Below are 20,639 nucleotides of genomic sequence, written 5' to 3' on the forward strand. Positions count from 1 at the left end.
AAGATGTGGATGAGATAGAAATTTGAAGAAGATAGCAAAGAACTCTTAAATGGTCTTAGCTGAAAGGGGATGGGAAGTGCATGGGTGCCATGCTTTGTGTGAATATTTTACCTAATTTATAAATTCCAGGATTTCTCTTAAGTGAATTTCTGAAAATCATGGCATTCCTGTACTAGCCAAAGAAGTTTTATTTATAGAAGCATAGAAATCCATACTGTATATTGTTCTTACAGATGGAATCGATAGTTTTCTAGATTAGTGTTTATCAAATGCCAGATCTTGTACTGATTGTGTCAGAATCACCAAGGGACCTTACTAATAATACATATTCTTTGGCTCCATCAACTGAGTCAGAGTATTTTGGGCAGGGTCTAGAAGTTTGTATTTTGAAAAAGCTCCCTTAGTTGATTCTGAGGTGTACCCACATTTTAGAAATAAATATCTGGAAGACTCCATACCACCTAAATGTTTTGCCTGTTGTCCTACCACAATGTCTGAAATTCTCATGTTATATTTAAATGTTGAAGGCTGTGATTGATGCATAAATGTTATCAATGTGTATTAAGCAGTGTTCCTTCACTTGTCAGGAACAAAGACCGAACTTTAGCAAACTGGCTAACACAACTGAGAAGAGGGAGGAGAGATTTTTTCAGTCCTGGCTTGCTCCAATAATTCAAATGATGTCATCAGGGATTGGGGCTTTTCATTTCTTAGAAGGCTGCCTCCACTTAATGGGGAAGAAAGTTGTTTTTAGGCTTTCCTAAAACATGATTTGCAACCTGGAGGTAGAGAGGGAAGACAGGGAGTGAGTGACAGAAAGAGAGAGACAGGGAGAGAGAGAGAGAGAGAGAGGGAGAGAAATAATTTTCTAATAGCTCAGCATGAGAGTTCCCAAGAAGCTCTAGGCAATCATGCATCACATGCATATCACTGGGTGAGAAAGGGGTGTGGTCAACTTCATCTCAACCATCTTGAATAGGTTCTCTTTAGGAAATAAGGGTTTTGTCACCAAATAAAGATGAATGTGATGCTGAGAAGTCAAAATAAAAGATGGTTTATACAAAGTGATATGATAGGGGCAAAGAATGCATCAGCACAGATCAGTGGTTCTCGTAGCATAGTCCAGTGTTTGAGTGTCTGAGATACTTTCAGGAGGTCCACATCCACATTATTTTTCATAAAAATATATTATTCTGGGGTGCCTGGGTGGCTTAGTTGGTTGAGTGACTGACTCTTGATTTTGGCTCAGGTCATGATCCTAGGGTCATGGAATCAAGCCCCACATTGGGCTCCATGCTGAGTATGGAACCTGCCTGGGGTTCTTTCACTCCCTCTGTCCCTTTACCCTGCTTGCAGCTCTCTCTCTCTGTCTCTCTAAAATAAAAACAATTAAAATATGTTATTTATGTTAATGCATGATGGGTTTATCATTATTTTTAAAAATTAATTAATAAATATATAAAAGTTTTATCAATTTCTTTAAAGCAGTAAATACTGATAAGTATAATCACATAAACAAAAGATACTTGGAGTCCTCAATAATTTTTAGAAATATACAGAGGTCCTAGAGATGCCTGGAAGGCTCAGTCGGTTAAGCATCCAACTTCAGCTCAGGTCATGATCTCGTGGTCGGTGAGTCTGAGCCCCGCGACGGGCTCTGTGCTGACAGCTCGGAGCCTGAAGCCTGCCTCAGATTCTGTGTCTCCCTCTCTCTCTGCTCCTCCTCTGCTCGTGCTCTATCTCTCTCTGTCTCTCAAAAATAAATAAACAACAACAACAAAAAGAAATATACAGAGATCCTAAAAAAGAAAAAAGTATATGGAGATCCTGAGACCAAAAAGTTTGAGAATTGCTGGCATATGCAAAAATTAGCCATTCATCAATTTTGTTATGTAGTAGTTTTACTCACAGCGCAATTCTTGGATCTGCAAAAATATTGCTGAAAGAAGTTCTCTGTACATAAGAATCTAGGAGGACTGAAAGTTCTTTTTTGATGGATTACAAAAACCCATGGGAATGAGGGAGATAGGAAGAACCCTTTCTCCACACAGCTAAGAAAACAATGTCCTCTGATTATTCCTTTGCCATTATAAGTAGCTAAAATTTACAAATTAAATGTTGTTTGGAAGGGCATCTGGATGGCTCAGTTGATTGAACATCTGACTCTTGATTTCAGCTCAGGTCATGATCTCAAGGTTCATGGATTTAGGCCCCATGTTGGGCTCTGCACTGATAGCATGGAGCCTGCTTGGGATTCTCTCTTTCTGCCCCTCCTGTGCTTGTGTGCACACGTGTGCTCTTTCTCTCTCTCTCAAAATAAATAAATAAACTTAAAAAAAAATAAAGATTGTTTGGAAGTGTTTAAAAGATAAGGTTGAGTTTTCAGTCATTTTCAAAAGAACAGCAGGAGAGGCTAATAAGTAAAATATCAGAGTAAGCAGTAGTATAGGAAAGTTGGAAGCAAGAAATATTACTTTAAAAAATTTTTTAAAACATTTATTTATTTTTGAAAGAGACACACACACACACACACACACACACACACACACACACACACAGAGTGTGAGTGGGGGAGGGGCAGAGAGAGAGGGAGACACACAATCTGAAGCAGGCTCCAGGCTCTGAGCTGTCAGCACAGAGTCCAATATGGGGCTCTTGGATGCTTAACCGACTGAGCCACCCAGGCATCCCAGAAATGTTACATTTTAAAAATGGCTTCCACGGGGCACCTGGGTAGCTAAGTGGGTTAAGCATCCAACTTTGACTCAGGTCATGATCTCATGGTTCCTGAGTTCGAGCCCCACATGGGGTTCTCGGCTGTTACCACAGAGCTTGCTCCAATCCTCTGTTCCCCTCTCTCTCTCTGCCCCTCCCTCACTTGCATGTGCTGGCGCTTTCTTTCTCTCTCAAAAATAAACATTAAAACAGTTTTTCAAGTGGCTTTCAAGAAAAATGAGTATATATGTGTCCAACCAAAAGACATATATGATTGTTCATAGAAGTTTTATTTATATAGTCAAAATGTGGGAAAAAATTAAATTTCCACCAACAGTAGAAAAGATATATTTTGGTATATTTATGAAATAAAATACTATACAACAATAACAAAGAACAGACTATTTCTAGATGTAAGCATATGGTGAATCTCACAGATATAACAGTGAGTGGAAGAAGCCAGGAACAAATGAGTGTATCCTGTATGAATTCAATTACATCAATTTCAAGAACAGGTAAAGCTAACTTATGATGATGATAAAGGTCAGATTAGTGGATATGTTTGTGGAAGGGGCCTAGTACACATCTATTCCTGTGTAAAAAAATACCTGAAATCTTAATGCTGTGAAACAACAAAAATGGTTACTATATCAGATAAATATCTGTGGGTCAAGGACTTAGGAGTAGCTTATCCAGGTAGTTCTGGTTCAGGGTCTCTCCTCTTATGAGGTTGTAGTCAAGATGTCAACCAACTTGGCGGTCATCTGAATGTTATCTTTTAATACCATTTTTACAAAAAAACACAACGGTTTGGAGGCAATTGGCTGGGTTAGTCGGTGGAATGTGTGACTCTTGATCTCAGGGTTGTGTGAGTTTGAGCCCCACTTTTGGCATAAAGATTACTTAAAGAAATTTAAAAAAAAGCAGTGGTCTTCCTACATATGTTGCTAGACTGGAAGGTCTGTCTTGCTGTTTTGGTGCACTTGGCACAGTCTGGCACAGAGTAGATTCCCTATATCAATGTAGCCTTTTTGGTTGCAAGTGAAAGAAAACCCAAATCAAACTGTTTTAAACCACAAGAGGGATTAATTTGCTCAGTGTGCTGGTTAAATTGGTGTCAACTAGCCTGGGCCATGGGGTGCCTGGATATTTGGTCAAATGTTATTCAGAGTGTTTCTGTGAGAGTGTTCTTGGATGAAACTAACATTTAAATTGGTAGACTCAGTAAAGCAGATTGCCCTCTAATGTGAGTGGGCCTCATCCAATCAATTGAAGGCCTGAATGAAGCAAAAAGAGTGACCCTCCCCCAAGTAAGAGAGAATTCTTTCTTTCCTCATAATTCCAACAGGGACATTAGCTTGTTTCCTGCCTTTGGACTAAAAGTGAAACAGGTTTTTTTTTTCTGGGCCTTGAGCCTGTCACCCTTTGACAGGAATTACACCATCAACCCTCCTGGTTCTCAGGCCTTCAGACTTAGACTAGAACTAAAACATTCCTCTCCTGGGTCTCCAGATTGCCAATCATCCTGCAGATCTTAGGACTTGTCTTCCTCTATAATGGCATGAGCCAATTCCTTATAATAAATCTCTTTGGTTCCTACTTGCTCTGTTTCTCAAGAGAACCCTGACCAATATATTCGGTAAATGAAAAATCCTGAGGTCAGTCTGGCTTTAGGTGAGGATTGAGTCCAAAATAAAAATTTCACTGAAGACAAATTTCTCTGTCTCTCTCTCACTTCCTGGTGTTGCCTTCAAATTCAAGCTCCTGTGGTGTTCCCCAGAGCTCCAAACTTTTTCCTAATGAAATAAAAATGACTGCAGATGCTTCCTGCTTTCATATCATGCCTTGAAGGAAAAAGAAAGCATGTCTTTGGTAGCTCCTACACCTGAGACCTGAGAGTCACTCTTTCTCATGTTGGGCCAAATTGAGTCAAATACTTATTCCTGAACCAAACACTACGAGCAGGTGGATAGACAGTATTGATTGGCCCATGCCTGTCAAGAACTATCCCTGGAGCTATATTCTTGTGTATCAGAAAGGGGCAAGGACTTACATTAGGAAAATGGAAGCTTTACTAGATCTCTTAGCTTCGTTTCATTAAGGCAGAATTTATCACTTGGCTATCCTAGCTGCAGGAAAGCTTGGGTAATTTAGTATGTTTAGCTGGGTTCTGATAGGAGGAAGGATAAATACATTTTAGGTGGACAGCTAGCAGTGTCTTTTATACTAACAATAAAGAGTGGGATTACCATAATTGGTTTAGACAAAGCATAGTTCATCCCTTAGGTTTGGGTAGGGTTCCACCTTCTCTGAGCATTTTTGCTTTTCTGGCAGGTTAGATTTTCCAAATGTCTCCTTAAATGTGACTGATACTTTTACATCAAGGAAGAAATGAGGTCCATGTTCCCTTTCTGAAATCTGGGTGGGCCTATCTATGTATGATTCAGGTGGGAGATGATATTTGTGATTTGCACGACTAAGTTAGAAAAGGTGATACAGCTTCTGCCTAGCTCTTGATCTCTTGAGAGATGTGCTTTTTGAAGTACTGAGTCCTATATAAGAAGTCTGGCTACCCTGAAGTAAGCGTGTTTGAGAGATAATGGTGAGGGGACCACATAGATATAGAAAGAGATTCTCTCTCTTTTCTTTCTTTCTTTCTTTCTTTTTTTAATTTAATTTTGTCTTAAATTTATTTTTGAAGGAGAGAGAAAGACAGAGCATGAGCAGGGGAGGAGTAGAGAGAGAGGGAGACACAGAATTCGAAGCAGGCTCCAGGCTCTAAGCTGTCAGCACAGAGCCCGTTGCAGGGCTCGACCTCACAAACTGTGAGATCATGACCTGAGCCGAAGTCGGAAGTCGGACGCTCAACTGACTGAGCCACCCAGGCACCCCTCTTTCTTTTCTTTCTTTCTTTCTTTCTTTCTTTCTTTCTTTCTTTCTTTCTTTCTTTCTTCCTTTCTTTTTTTGAGAGAGAAGATAGAGCATGAGTGGGAGATGGGTCTAGGGAGGCAGAGAGAGAGAATCTTAAGCAGGCTCTACACCCAGCACAGAGCTTGATGCGGGGCTTGATCTCATGATGAGATCATGACCTGAGCCAAAATGAAGAATCCTATGCTTAACCAACTAAGCCACCCAGGTGCCTCGAAATAGAAAGGGATTTTTGAAAGGCTCTACCATGTAAGACCCCAGTTTTTCTAATCTTCCCAGTCCAGGCATCAAACATGTGACTGAAGGAGCTTGGAGATGACCCCAGCTGACTGCAACATTATGAGAGACTCTAAGCTAGAACTTCCCAGCCAAGCCACTTCCAAATTCCTGAGCCATAGAAAACATGAGAGAGAATAAAGGATTATTTTGGAGTAATTTATAATGTTTATTTCTTTTTGAAGGAGAGAAAGACAGAGCATGACTGGGGGAGGGGCAGAGAGAGAGGGAGACACCGAATCTGAAATAGGCTTCAGGCTCTCAGCTGTCAGCACAGAGCCCAACATGGGGCTGGAACTCATGAGCCATGAGATCATGACTTGAGCCAAAGCCCGACTCTTAACTGACTGAGCCACCCAGGTGCTCCTGTTTCGGAGTAGTTTATAGACAGCAATAGATAACTAATACACCTCTCCAAACTATGAGATTCTACAAACTAAGGATGAAGGAGAGAATGTCTATTGGGTAGGCAAACAGTAGCATTTGCCCCTCTCATAAGTAAAAATGTGTTAAAACAATAATTCTATGTCTATAAAAATAAAAATACAAGACTATTTTTCAAAGGATTATTTACAATAATGAAAAGTTGGAGACAACTTAAATGTCCAATAAGAAGATGTTTAAATAAATTATGATTCTTGCATACTTTAAAATGGCTATAAACTCTAAAAAATAAAGTTTTGGAGAATATTCAATGTCATGAGCACATGTTCTTGATATAATAATGTTGAGGTGAAAATAGCAGGAATAAAAATTGAACACTATACTTTAAAAGGGTAAATTTTATGGTGTGTAAATTATCTCAGTAAAAAATTTGTGTGAGAAAAAAATGAACACACACATAAAAATATATATGGGCAGAGAAAAGCCTGAAAGGTAATATATTAAAATGTTATTAGTAGCTATCTCTGGGAGCCGAAATTTTACGTAATTTTTAATAACCTTCTTTGTAGCTTTCTCACAGAGTAGAAGGTTGAAGTGCAATAAAAAAGTGAGAACACTGGAAAAATGTGAAGCTGAAAATGATTTAAATCCATACTGAATTTTTAAAAAATTGGTGAATAAAGGAAAAGATCAGGATAAGATAGTTCTATTTTTTATTTTTTGAAGAGCCTCCCTCCTGTTTTCCATAATGCCTGTACCAATTTACATTTCCAACAGGGAATAAAGATTCACTTTTCTCCACATCCTTGCCAACACTTACTATTTTTTGGCTTTTTGATAATAACCATCCTAACAGATGTGAAGTGATATTTCAACGTGGTTTTGATTTGCATTTCCCTGATGATTAGTGATGTTGAGTGCCTTTCCATATACCTGTTGTCCGCTTAGATATCTTCTTTGGATAATGCAATCCCACTTCTGGTTATAAATCCAAAAGACATGAAATCTACATCTTGAAGAGATATTTGTACTCCAATTTTTTAAAAAAGTAAAAAAAAAAAGAAAAAGAAAAGAAAGAAGCGTGATTACCAGGGGGTGGGGGGTAGTGGGAGAAATGGGGAGATGTTTGTCAAGGGTACAAACTTCCAGTTATAAAATGAATAAGTTTTAGAGATCTAACATACAGCATGATAACTATAGTTAATAATAATGTATTGTATATTTATAAAGGGTAGATTTTAAGTATTCTCACAAGAAAAAATGTTAACTATGTGAATGTGTGAAATAGCTTGATTGTAGTAATCATTTCACAGTATGAATATATATCAAAACACTACATTGTATAGCATATATATGTGTGTGTGTGTGTGTGTGTGTGTGTGTGTGTATGTTTTGTTAATTATACCTCAATAAAGTTAAGGGTAACAAAGAAGAAAAGAGAAGAGCCCTGCTGTTTTCAAAGTGATGGGGGAAGTGGTTGTGGTTTTGGGTGGGGGTGGAGGGAGGAGTGTGGTGTACATGTAGCATTTGGGGAAGAAAGAAAGAACTACTGATTGAGCCACTGTGTGGTTCTGATGTGGGGACAGTGTGGGGAAGAGGTTGGTGAGATGGTATAAACAGAGAAGGTACATCTGTGTGAGTTGGGGGATGCAGTGTGTGCGTGTAAATTGTAGATTTACCAAAGTGGGCGTGAAGTATACTAGAGAGTATTGAGAAGGTATAAGCCAATCCTCAGGCCCATAACTGACATAGAGCAGTCCGAAAACTAATTAGGAGAGCATAGAAACTAAACTAAACAACTAAATACAGAAGACTTAGATCTTATACCCAGCTCTCTCCCTGATTAAAATTTCCACATATTGTATTCATACTGACAGTTGCTACTATGTCTCAATTTCCCAGTCTGTGTAATAAAAGAGAGCTGTATTTCCTGTTTTTCACGTAACCTGGAGAACTGCTACGGACTTAGAAGAATTTAAAGCTTCCCATGCTATGGGGCACTGTGTGAAATAATTGCCATCATCAAAAACTCTTCCCCTGGGGCACCAGGATGGCTCAGTTAAGCGTCCGAGTCTTGATTTTGGCTCAGGTCATGATCTCACAATTCGTGAGTTCAAGCCTCGTGTCCAGCTCTGCACTGACAGTGTGAAGCCTGCTTATGATTCTCTGTCACCCTGTCTCTGCCTCTCCCCCACCCTCTCTTTCAAGATAAATAAATAAACATTAAAAATAAAACTCTTCCTCAATTATTTTTTACCGAGAAATGCTAAATTTTTACATATCTTACAATGTACCCTGTCATTAGTGGCCTTCAGACTAATTATATGGCAGAGCGATGTTGAGCCAGCTGCAACCACGAGCAAATGTCACACAGTCCTTAACCTCTGCAGGTTATAATCTTGTGGAAATTTATCTTTTCATTCTTATCTTTGAGCCATGTGAACATTCACTTTAGTCTGATGACACTAGTCCCCCTCATCCAAAGCTTCAACTTGGGGGCTTTCAGTGACCTACAGTCCACCGTGGCCCCGAAGCAGCTGCTCTTCCTTCTGACAGACATCAGAAGGGCAATAGCAGCCTACACTTCCTCACAGTGCCTATGTCCTTCACCTCATTTGTCCCATCATGCAGGCATTTTATCATCTTAGAGCATCACAAGAAGAAAGGTGAATATCGCATGGCAAGATATTTTGAGAGAAAGACCATAGTCACCAACTTTTATTATAGTATATTGTTGTAATTGTCCTCTTTTATTATTAGTTATTGTTGTTAATCTCGTACTGTGCTTAATTTATAAATCGAACTTTATCATAGGAAAAAAACCAGTGTATATAGGGTTCGATACCATCTGCAGTTTCAGATATCCACTGAGGGTCTTAGAATGTACTCTCCTGTGCATAAGGTAGACTACTATAATTTAATCATGTCCCAGAACATGCTGCCACCTCTAGGTGCCTTCCTAACCAAACATTCTTCCTTTGCAGCTACACTGATTTCACTGTCCCATCAACTCTTTTTTATCCTTAGGTCCTTATCGTGATCTCTTCCTGCTTGGTACATGACAACATGGTCTTCACCACATTATTTGTGACTTAGTTTCTTAGTCTAGTGTAGGCTGTGAATTGACCTTTGTTAATGTTTTCCTTGTGCTGACTTTGTGCTAAGCCCTTTCCATTAAAAAAGGTCCAAAAGATTACTATCCCTATTTTAGAGATGAGAAAACCAAAGCTTTGTAACTTGCCATGTGTCAAATTGGAACAGTGTGGCTAAGTGCCCAGCTATAAATCTGGGGTTCTATTACTGTGGAGAAAGAGCAGAACAAGTATGGGGGACATTTAGCAGTCTCTGTAATAGGAGAGAAATGTAAAGTGGTCATGTAATAAAAGGGCAATTGTGATAAGTTTTAAGAAGGAAAAAGGGTTTGTATAAATAGTTCATGCCAGGGTTTTGTGGTGGGAAGTCATATAGAAAGGACTAGTAGACCTTGGGGGCGCCTGGGTGGCTCAGTCGGTTGAGTGTCCTACTTTGGCTCAGGTCATGATCTCACAGTTCATGGGTTCGAGCCCTGTGTTGGGCTCTGTGCTGACAGTTCAGAGCCTGGAGCCTGCTTCAGATTCTGTGTCTCCCTCTCTCTCAGCCCCTCCCCTGCTCACATTCTGTCTCTCTCTCTCTCTCTCTCTCAAAAATAAACATTAAAAAAAAAAAAAGAAGTAGACCTTGAAGGTAGGTGCATTAGTATTCTATTGCTATGTAACAAGTTACCTCACAACACTCATGTTCATCTCACAGTTGTAAAGGTCAGATGTTTGTCCTTTATGGTGTGGCTGGGTTCAGTGTTCATTATCACATTCTGAAATCAAGGTATCCAATGGACTGAGTTCTCATCTGGGGGCTCTGTGGGAAAATCTGTTTCCGAGATCACTCTTCTCCTTCTCCTCCTCCTCCTCCTCCTCCTCCTCCTCCTCCTCCTCCTTCTCCTTCTCCTTCTCCTTCTCCTTCTCCTTCTCCAGAGAGAGAAAGAGCATGAGCACGTGAACAGGGCAGGGGCAGAGAGAGAGAGAGAGAGAGAGAGAAAGAGAGAGAGAAAGAGAGAATCTTAATCTTAAACAGGCTTCACACTGGGTGTGGAGGAGGGGCTCAATCCCATGAGCCTGGGATCACGACCTGAGCTGAAGTCAACACTTGGATGCTCAACCAGCTGAGCCACCCAGGCACTCCCCCAAGATCATTCTACCTGTCAGAATTTAGTTCCTTGTAGCTGTGGGAATGAGGTCTACGTTTTCCTGTTGTCAGCCAGGGTCTACTTGCAGTTCCTAGAGGCAGCCTGCATTCCTTGACATGTGACTTCCTGCATCTTTAATCTATCGACAGCTTGTTAAATCCTTCCTGTGGTTCTAATCTTTAACTACCTCATGACCAGCTGAAGAAAACTCTTTGCTTTAAAGAGGCTAATATAGGCACCTGGGAGGATCAGTTGGTTAAGCGTCCAACCCTTTTTTTTTTAAATGTTTATTTATTTTTGAGACAGAGAGAGACAGAGCATGAACGGGGGAGGAGCAGAGAGAGAGGGAGACACAGAATCGGAAGCAGGCTCCAGGCTCTGAGCTGTCAGCACAGAGCCCGACGCGGAGCTTGAACTCACGGACCGAGAGATCATGACCTGAGCTGAAGTCGGACGCTTAACTGACTGAGCCACCCAGGCGCCCCAAGCGTCCAACTCTTGATTTCAGCTCAGGTCATGATCATGGTTTGTGGGATCAAGCCCCAAATTGGGCTCTGCACTGACAGAGCAGAACCTGCTTGGCATTCTCTCTCTTTCCCTCTCTCTGCCCCTCCCCTTCTCGTGTTCTCTCTCTCTCTCAAAATAAATAAATACACTTAGAAAAAAAGGACTGATGTGATTAGGCCAGACTTGCCTGGATAATCTCCTTATTTTAAGGTCAACTGTGCTATATAACATCACCATGTGTAGATAAAGTCCATTACATTTGCAGTTCTGAGGATTATACCAGGGATAGGAAATCTAGGCAGACATCTTAGAATTTTACCTACCACAGTAGATAAGACTTAGACAACCAGAGAGAGGTTTTAGTTGGAAAAGAAATATAGGCAAAAGCTGAAAAGAAAAATTCCACCGGCAATTTTGTGACTGTTGTGACTGCTGTAATCATAGTAACAGCTCCCTTTTCCTGAGGGTCTCCTAGGTGCTTTACACAAATTCATTTAACAATCCTTACATCAGCTCTATAAGGGTGGTATCATTCTACTTTTACAAAGACAGAAATTCAGGGAGAGAGAAGAAAAGCTACTTGTCAGAGTTCTATCCCAATTGAATTGTGAAGCTGGGATTATGGCTTGAACTCTAGATGACTCCAGCTCTTTGCACTATTTAACCCACCTTTCTGTGGGTCTGGATGAGGAAGGAGAAGGCAAGGAGGTTGGTCTGAACACAGACTGTGGAGGACGTTGACGTTAACATAGGTTAAAAGTTGCCATGGAAGATTTTGGATGGTGTGCATGAGTGTGGGGGAGGAGGTGGACAGACGTGGACACGGATGTGGATGGAGGGGAGCATGTGGCTTGGACATCCCATGTGGTATTTTAGGGAGGTTAATATGGTTAGTCTGGAGTAGCCGGGAGTATAAAATTGGAGGCAGGGATGATATATTACAGTTAGAAGTCTATTGCATGATTAAGTCTCTGAGTCTTGCTGCTGATTTGCAGGAAATACATGGGCCAGAAGAAAGTGTTAAACTACACTTAAGTATATAATTATTAAAGTGGGGGCAGAGTAAGGATTACAGAAAAAAGATCATATGTAATTCCATTGCCCATATATTACTATTACTACGTGAGATAAGCAGAGAAAACAGCTTTGGTAGCTGTGGTAGACTAGACAAAAATGTTATTAGTTTTGAAGAGAGGATCCATCAGGCAAGGGAGTTCCTGCGAGCTGTTTAGTAATCAAGAGTTAGTCATGGTCAGACTAACATGGTTACTAGCTGTGTAACTAGGGTGAGGTTCACAGGCTGGGGTGGTTGCACAGGGCCCTGCACTCATAAGAGCTTCACATTTGAGGTGTAATGCTCGTGGGTTATTGTCTTAGTTTTTATAGTTTTATCTTTGAGGGGCCTCTGGGTGGCTCAGTCAGTTAAGAGTCTGACTTCGGCTCAGGTCATGATCTCATGGTTCGTGAATTCAAGCCCCATATCGGTCGTCAGCGCAGAGCCCGCTTCTGATCCTCTTTCCTCTTCTTTCTCTGCCCCTCCCCCACTCGTTCTCTCTTTCTTTCTCTCTCTTTCTCAAAAAATAAAAAAAAATAAAAAAAAAAACCCAACTTTATCTTTGAGTTTGTATTTTAGAAGTCCAATGAGACAATGGAGCACACATCGGGGGTTTGGAATCTCCACTTTTGCACGGTCCTGTCTCTCACCACCTCCTGTGGATGGGTTTTAGGTAGCCTGCTCCCCCAGCCTCTTGGTCCCCTGCCCCCACTAACCTTTTCTTTCCCACTCCTGTCCAGTGACCACAGCTGGTTTCTGTTCTGCCTTCTGCCTTAGGCAGGATTCCATGTGGGCTCCTCATAGCATCTAGGGGTGAGGGATTATGGTGGCCATTCCCAACTCAAGCTATCAGGGCCACAGCATGTTTGAGAGCTGTTAGGTGGCCATGGGTCTCTTTCCCTCTCTTGATGCAGTTACTTAGTGAGTCTCAGTGTTGAGGTAAGCATGTCTTTTGAGGTCACCCATCTGCTGAGGGTTGTGGAAGAAGGCCTATTGGAAGGGAAGATGCCTGGCTTGGTTTCCTTACCTTTAGCCGGTCCTAGGTGAAACTTTAGATGAACGACAGAGCTTCAGTTTCTTTATCTGTAAAATGGGGGAGAATAAAGTAGTATAAACTGCATATACCTCAGTTTGAATAAGGGTTTACACAGTGCCTAGAAGTTATAAAGTATACATAAATGTTAGCTTAAAATAGATATAGAATTCTGTTACCTATAAGGATATGGAAGTAGTAGCCAAACAGTGACGATATTATGAGAAGAAAAAAATGCAGGATTTGGCAACATGTAGAGTAGAAATAGGGGATATATATTACCAGACAAAAATAGCTTCAAAAATTGCACAGGAAAACACACATAGTTTAGCCTCTTGGAAAATGTGGGACCTTGAGAAATAGTTTCATTTGACTTGAGGAATGTCAGCTTGGTGGTATTAGTGAAAGTGTTACCTTGGAATGGGAAAGTTTGGGTGAAAGAGAATCAGAGATATATTCACAAGATGTCTTTAATATAAAGTGTGCTGTGAGAGGAATAGGTAATTTGGTTGTATCAAAATGTAAAACTTTTGATAAAACTTTTTCATTTTTACTTCCTTTCTAGGTTTCTGTCCTAGATATTTACACACGTGCAGCACAACACAATGCTGGTCATGCAGAATTGTTTTTTGATACTGACAAACAGAATTTAATCTAAATGTCCACTAGTAGGAAATTGGTTATATAAATTGTTTGATTTAATGCAATGGAATACCATGCAGCCATTAAAAAAGAATGAAGTTAGACCTATATTTATCAATGATGAAAGATAACCAGGGGGTTTTAATTAAGGGGAAAAATATCAAATTCCAGGAAAATGTTTAATCCCACTTACTTAGAAAATATACATGTACAAGAAAATGAATACCCAAAAGTCTAGAAGGCTACACATTAAACTATTAACAGTGAAAATCTCTGAGGAAGGGAGTGGGTGGAGTGTGTGTGTGTGAATGAATGGGACACTCATGTTACATGTGCATTCCTGTTATATGAATGTTTTACCAAAAATATTTCCACGTATTACTGAGAGGAAATGGAAAGAGTATTTTGAGGGAATTGTGCGAAAGGAAAAGTTGAGGGGGGGGCGGGGAGACCCTGATCTCTTGAGACTCCCGAGCCGCGGGAGGTGAGGAGACCCCGCCCCGCTGAGGTGATTCTGCAGAGGGGCGGAGCTCTGCAGAGCCCTGGCGGGAGGTGGCTCCTGGGGGCGGGGCTGCTGATTCCAGCCGCACGCTCCGCTCCCACCATGCCCTTATAAGGAGCGCCCCGCGTTAGGTCTCCGGAATCCGGTCGCAATCCCTGCGGCGCAGCCCCAATCCCAGGCCCCTCCCTTGGGAATGGGGGCGGGGCGGGTTCTTGGCGGCGCGGTAGCGAGGGCGGAGCATCTTGAAGTGGGACCAATAGGAGTGGCGGACCCGGTCTAAATGGTGCTGCCATTGGGCGCGGCTACATGAGAGGGCGGGGCGCCCGCGGGGCTGGTTACGCCGAGGGAAGCCCCGACTCCGTAGTTGCTGCTCGCAGTCGGTCTCTTTGCCGGTTCCCGGCCCAGCCGTTCCCAATTCTCTGTAGCCAGCGGTTCGCCGCCTCCTGCTTGCCGCCGCGATGCCGGTGTTTCATACGCGCACGATCGAGAGCATTTTGGAGCCGGTGGCGCAGCAAATCTCCCACCTGGTGATCATGCACGAGGAAGGCGAGGTGGACGGCAAAGCCATCCCTGACCTCACCGCGCCGGTGGCCGCTGTGCAGGCGGCAGTCAGCAACCTTGTCCGGGTGAGCGCGCTAGGCCTGGAGTGGGGAGCGGGGTGAGGAGACATTCCAATGGCTCCCCTTTGCCGGCTTGCTGCCTGTGGCTTTGCGCGTGGGTTCTGCAGCCAGATGGCCGTGGGTTCGAATCCCAATTCCCCCCACTCTGTGACCTTGAGCGAGCCCCTATGCTTCTCTGGGCCTCAGTTTCTTCATCCATAAAATGGGGGCAATCATAATAATGCCTGCCTTGCGGGTTTGTTGTGAAGATTCAGCGAGGTGGTATTTGTAAAGTGCCTAGCACAGCTTGTGACCCACAGTAGGCGCTCAGTAAAGGATAGTTGTTAGGGTGTCTGATGGCCCCTTTCACTCAGCAGGCTGTCGCCCCTCGCGTTGACAGTCTTGCTCTCAGTTCCTTCTTAGGCCTCCCCAGTCTGGCCTATGTGCGGGCGCGCTCCCCTGCCTTTCCTTCGAGGGATTCTTATTTGAGCGGCCTTGTTCACCTTTCTAATACTTTTGCCCCTCACCCGGAGACCTCCCTCACCCACCACCCTCCCCCCCCGCGCTCCCCGAGTCGGGCTCTTTTGTCTACTTGTCTTACTTGCCACTCGTCTCTCGGTCTCCTCCTTCCTTCCTAGGCATTTCTACTTCTGCTCACACCTCTGGCACTCTCAAACACCGGGTAATTTCTTTATATTTCTTTATGCAATAATTCATGACCCCGAGTCCCTTTTCCACTTTTGCTTCACCCTGCGGCCTTTCATTTTATTCCCTCCCGTGGAGATTTCCACCGGGCTTTACCTGCTGTCAAACGGGTTCCTCCTTCTGGGGCCTTTCTAGACTTGGGGGCCCTCCTCCTCCGCCCCTCCTCCGGGCAGGAAGCAAGATGGAGTGTTGGGAGAGGCCTGTGGAATCTGGGATCTGCGGCCCCTGCCAGAGAGAGGCCCCTGCCGGAGAGGAGAACGGGGCGTCTCCTCCCCAACCCACAACTTTGCTGGGTGGCTGAGTGGCCCTGCAGACCTCTGTAGCCCACAGCTGTGACTAATAACAGAGGTGGTTCTTAGGGGAGGCGGAGCTCACTTCTGAAATGGGAAAAGAGGTGCTGTGACCAGTCTCCTAACACTTCCCTGACTAATATCACACTTCTTTCCCACCCTGGGTGGGTGACTCACTCAGACCCCTGCTGCCTCTAAGGGACAACTTTGGAAAAAGTTCATACTGTTCCCCCACTGAGCTGTGTAAATAGTGTATGTCAGGGTAGTTGGCAGCTTGGGAGGCAACTGTGGGTCTGGGTGGGGCTTGGTTTACTTGTCTGATTAGAGCACTGTAATGCACTAGTGGCACTTTAGCAGCTGAAAGTCTACCTCAGTCTTTAGGGGTCCTTCTCAGCCAGTTCAAGAGACTGATAATTAGGAAGGGGGGGGGGGACCCCACCGACTAAATTCCTCAATTTCGTTCTGTATAGATTTAGTAAGAATCTATTCAGTAAGAATGCAGTATTCATTCAGAATATCTAGTTCTATATTGTTCTTGTTCTTTTTGTAACTAATTTTAATCTAAGACTCCAGAGTACATTCTTAAGTAGTGTTGTCTAACATGGCTGCATTCCAGACCTCCATTTTTCAACAAATAGGAAACAATGTAAAGAGGCAGAGTAATAGTGTCCCCCCATGGAATACTTCAGGAAATGAAATCTTAAAACCACATGTTGCACTTGGAACAGAGCTAGTTTAGTCTAGGGGTTGATATCTGGTTAGGCTATTTAGAGAAAAGTTATTTATGAGCTTCATTGCATGAATTAATAAGAAGTGAATGCTGCCTAGGGAGCATTGTAATAAATCAGTGGTTCTCAGGTTGGTGTGCATCAGAATCACCAGAGGGGTTTTTAGGAATAAAGTTGTCCAGCTCCCATCTCAGACTTAACTGAGGAGCCTTTCATGGGGTAGTCTCAAGGCCTTTGTATTTTTCAGAAGCTTCATAGGTGGTTGTGATACACCCTTAGTTAGGAAACACTGCAAAAGTATCGTGAGACAAATACAAAAGAAATAAGGCCAGTCATGAGCTGAAAAAAAAAAAAACAACAAAACATATAGTTGCATCCCAATACATACAAAGAAAGGGACTTGAGGTTGGTGGTACATCTGAATTAGCAAAGAGAAAGTTGGGAGGATTGTGCTGATAGTTAAAATGAACAAAGGTACTGGTAAGTCATTTCCAGGTTACAACAAGCATATTGTCTGGACTAGCTCAGGAAGTAAGTTGGAGAGAAATTAGAGACGAAGTCAGTGTATGACATATGGCAGTTAAACAGAAGGCCTTATCCAATCATCTTATCCAAGATGAACAAAGACAGTGGGAGGGAGGAGTGGATGAGAATAGTTTTTGAGGGAGACTGTATAGGTTGTGTTCTCTGGAGGCCAGGGGACCTACCCATTGCGTGGAATTCTCAATGCCAACTGTGGCCCTTATATATATGCTACTGAGTGTTGTGATGAATCGTGTACATGTGTCAAGTTCTCAACTAGGTTGTGTCTGGAGAATAGGCCTCACAGGATGGCCCAATAAGTATTGCTGAAGGAAAGAAGGAACTGTAGGAGAGGAGATAAATTAGGAGAACTTTTAAGTTGGCTGGTCATGAAAAAATTGAGGACCTGGACTTTGAGTGTGGCAGCGAAAATGGAGAAGGAGTTAACTAGAAATACAGTAGAGGAAAGTTAGTGGAACTTGATACTAGTGCCCTCAGGTTTTGCTAGGAAAAAACGTTGTGTTATTATAAAATAATGAAACTGATTTTTGAACAAATATTCTGGAATCGATATAATTCAGGCTTCTTTCAGTTACCTTGGGAAGTTATATCTTTATTCCAGTGCTTCTGTTTGAGAATTTCTCTCAGATTATTTACATATATGTGTCAAATTAGTCCAGAAAATTTTATTTGTGGTGGGCATTCCTTAGCCCTACTATTTTATGTGTCGTTCTTGAGTCCAAGTGCCTTTTGGACATTTCCACAATGAAAGTTTACCAGATGAAGATGAACTTCTTGATTGTTAAGCATAGTCACTCACTTATCAAACAGGTGTTTATGGAGACTCCCTTTTAATGTCAAAGCAGTAAGTATGATTCTGGGCAGAATAAGTATAATACTAGATTGAAAGTCCCAAGTGACACTAAGGAAGTGAAGTACTGTGGAAGTTCAGAGGAAGGTGAGGTTACTTTCGGTGGGAGAATCGGGAAGGCTTCAAGGAGGATGTAGCATTTGAGACAGCTGGAATTTGAACATTTAAACATGTGGTAAGAAAGCATCCTAAGTGGAAAGAATGACCCAAACAGAGGCATAGAATTATTGAGAATCTGAGGACCAAGTTTAGACTTAGGGCATCATTAAGGTGACTACTTTTGGAGGGGTAAGACTCATTTGGAGTTGTAATTTCAAGTATATTTGTTAAACAGAAGTAGTCCGGTCACTTTTTATACATATCTTATTGCAACTGAGTTATCATTTTTACTCCACACTTAGGGAGGGGTAAGATGGGAGTATTTATTTGCATGTCCTTTTTTTCAGGATCCTGAGGAGGACCATGTTTTAAAAACAGTTTTGTTGAGATGTAATTCACATACCATACAATTCCCCCATTTAAAGTGTACAATTAGGTGTTTTTTAAATATATTGACAGAGTTGTGTAACCATCACTGCAATCTAATTTTAGAAAGTTTCTATCCTGTCAAAAAGAAACCTCGTACCCATCAGCAGTCACTCATTCTCTCGATCCCCTACTTTCTCAGGCCTAGACAACCACCAGTCTACTTTCTGTCTCTGTGGATTTGCCTATTTGGACATTTTGTGTTAACGGAATCATAAAATATATAGTCTTTTGTCTCTGACTTCTTTGACTTTGCATAATGTTTTCAAGGTTCATCCACAGTGTAGCATAGTATGTATCAGAACTTCATTCCTTTTTGCTGCTGAATAATATTCCATTGTATAGAATAAGGCCATTTTAAACATAGAGAGTGATTCTAATGTAATAAACAAAACAAGGAAGAGGTGCTGAGACAAAGAAGGGTGGGAAACGAAAAACAGAGGAGGGGTAAGAATTTCCAAGGGTGGGATTCAATGAGCAGTGTGAAAAAGTCAGAAGTCTTAGACTGCCTGTTTTGTAGCATGGCATATAAATTTTTCTTTTTTTCCCACTGAAGTGGCCCATAGAAATCTGTCAGTCTTTGTGATCATACGGTCATGGTAGTTTTATTAATGGGACTTCAGACACTTTGCCTTCTCCATTGCATCTGAGGGCATGTGTTGTAACTCCTCCTTGGGCTCATGAAATATTTATTTTGGGAGTTTTTGTGGCCTTGACTTTTATGAGCCTCACCCATATATTATACCCTGTTGAGACCAGCTGTGGTACAAATAGCAGGATTGTCTTTACTTTAAACTGATACATGGGAAAGGCCGTTCTGCTCTTAAAAAAAGATCAGCAATTAATTTTGTCATTTATAAATTATCATTAACATCCGAAATTATTTTTGCTCTAATTTTTTTTTGGTTGATGTTAGATTTATTTCAGTTAAGATAAATAACGGGGGTGCCTAGCTGGCTCAGTTGGAAGAACATGCAACTCTTGATCTCAAGGTTGTGAGTTTGAGCCCCACATTAGGTGTAGAGATTACTTGAAAAAAACAAAATCTTAAAAAACAACAACAATAATGGTGATAGGCCTGTGGGTGATTTTTTTCTTCTTCATATTTTCCTGTATTTTCCAATTTTTAAAATGAGCATATAATTCCTATATTAAGGAAAAAATAAAGTGAATAATAACATTTGTGTAATCCTTCATAGTTAATAAAATACTTTTTTTTAAATGTTTATTTATTTATTTATTTTAATTTTTTTAACGTTTATCTATTTCTGAGACAGAGAGAGACAGAGCATGAACAGGGGAGGGGCAGAGAGAGAGGGAGACACAGAATCTGAAACAGGCTCCAGGCTCTGAGCTGTCAGCACAGAGCCCGATGCGGGGCTCAAACTCACGGACCGCGAGATCATGACCTGAGCCGAAGTCAGAAGCTCAACCCACCGAGCCACGCAGGCGCCCCTTAATGTTTATTTTTGAGAGAGAGTGAGTGGGGGAGTGGCAGAGAGAGGGGGAGACAGAGGCTCTGAAGTGGGCTCCGCGCTGACAACAGAGTGCCTGATGTGGGGCTCGAACTTACAAACTGCAAGATCATGACCTGAGCTGAAGTTGGACGCTTAACCGACTGAGCCACTCAGGTGCCCCAATAAAATACTTTCATATGCGGTATCATAGTAAATCCATTAAGGTAGGTATTGCGATGGTCCTGGTTTTATAGATGAGGATACTATATAGATCAGAGAAATTAAGTAACCTGCCCACAGTGGCACAGCTAGTTAGTGGTATAGCTTGAACCCGAACTCTATTTTTCTTCCTCTGTATCCTTTGCTTTCTCTACTCCACTATTCTGTGTCCACTTAGAGCAAAGTTGTTAAATATCAGTGGAAGTTTTCCACCTAGAGTCTGAAACAATGAGAATGCTGTTAGTCATAGAGTTTCCGTTTGTCCTGGGCCTGGCAAGGTTATCTGTTTAAAACCTTTCTTTGGCATGGCCTGCATGACGGGCCTATGTGGAAAGAATGATGTGAAGGTATGGTTCTGTTTCACAGTAACATTTGATTTTGTAGCATTTCTTTAAAAAAAAAAAAAAAAAAGAGTAGATATAGATCAGCACAGAAGTATTTATGCCTGCAAAACAGATAA

The 20,639-nt window shown here is 41.8% G+C and overlaps 1 protein-coding gene and 1 long non-coding RNA gene across 3 annotated transcripts in view; one reads left to right on the forward strand and one right to left on the reverse strand.

Annotated features, from left to right (window-relative positions):
* LOC122202697 overlaps positions 1-20,639 on the reverse strand; it is a 75,444-nt gene that overhangs the window by 17,680 nt on the left and 37,125 nt on the right. Inside the window, exon 3 of the long non-coding RNA XR_006194807.1 lies at positions 13,114-13,169. This is a non-coding gene — a long non-coding RNA (uncharacterized LOC122202697). The remainder of the gene's footprint in view (positions 1-13,113; positions 13,170-20,639) is intronic.
* The window catches only part of VCL (vinculin), a 110,028-nt gene continuing 103,996 nt past the window's right edge, over positions 14,608-20,639 (forward strand). The window contains exon 1 of one of the 2 annotated variants that reach the window (XM_042909142.1): positions 14,608-14,889. In XM_042909142.1, coding sequence (XP_042765076.1) covers positions 14,722-14,889 — 168 coding nt within the window. In that variant the 5' untranslated portion in view covers positions 14,608-14,721. The remainder of the gene's footprint in view (positions 14,890-20,639) is intronic. The other variant, XM_042909141.1, reaches the window with a different exon arrangement.

Source organism: Panthera leo, chromosome D2 (genome assembly GCF_018350215.1).
Source record: "Panthera leo isolate Ple1 chromosome D2, P.leo_Ple1_pat1.1, whole genome shotgun sequence".
Lineage (NCBI taxonomy): Eukaryota > Metazoa > Chordata > Mammalia > Carnivora > Felidae > Panthera > Panthera leo.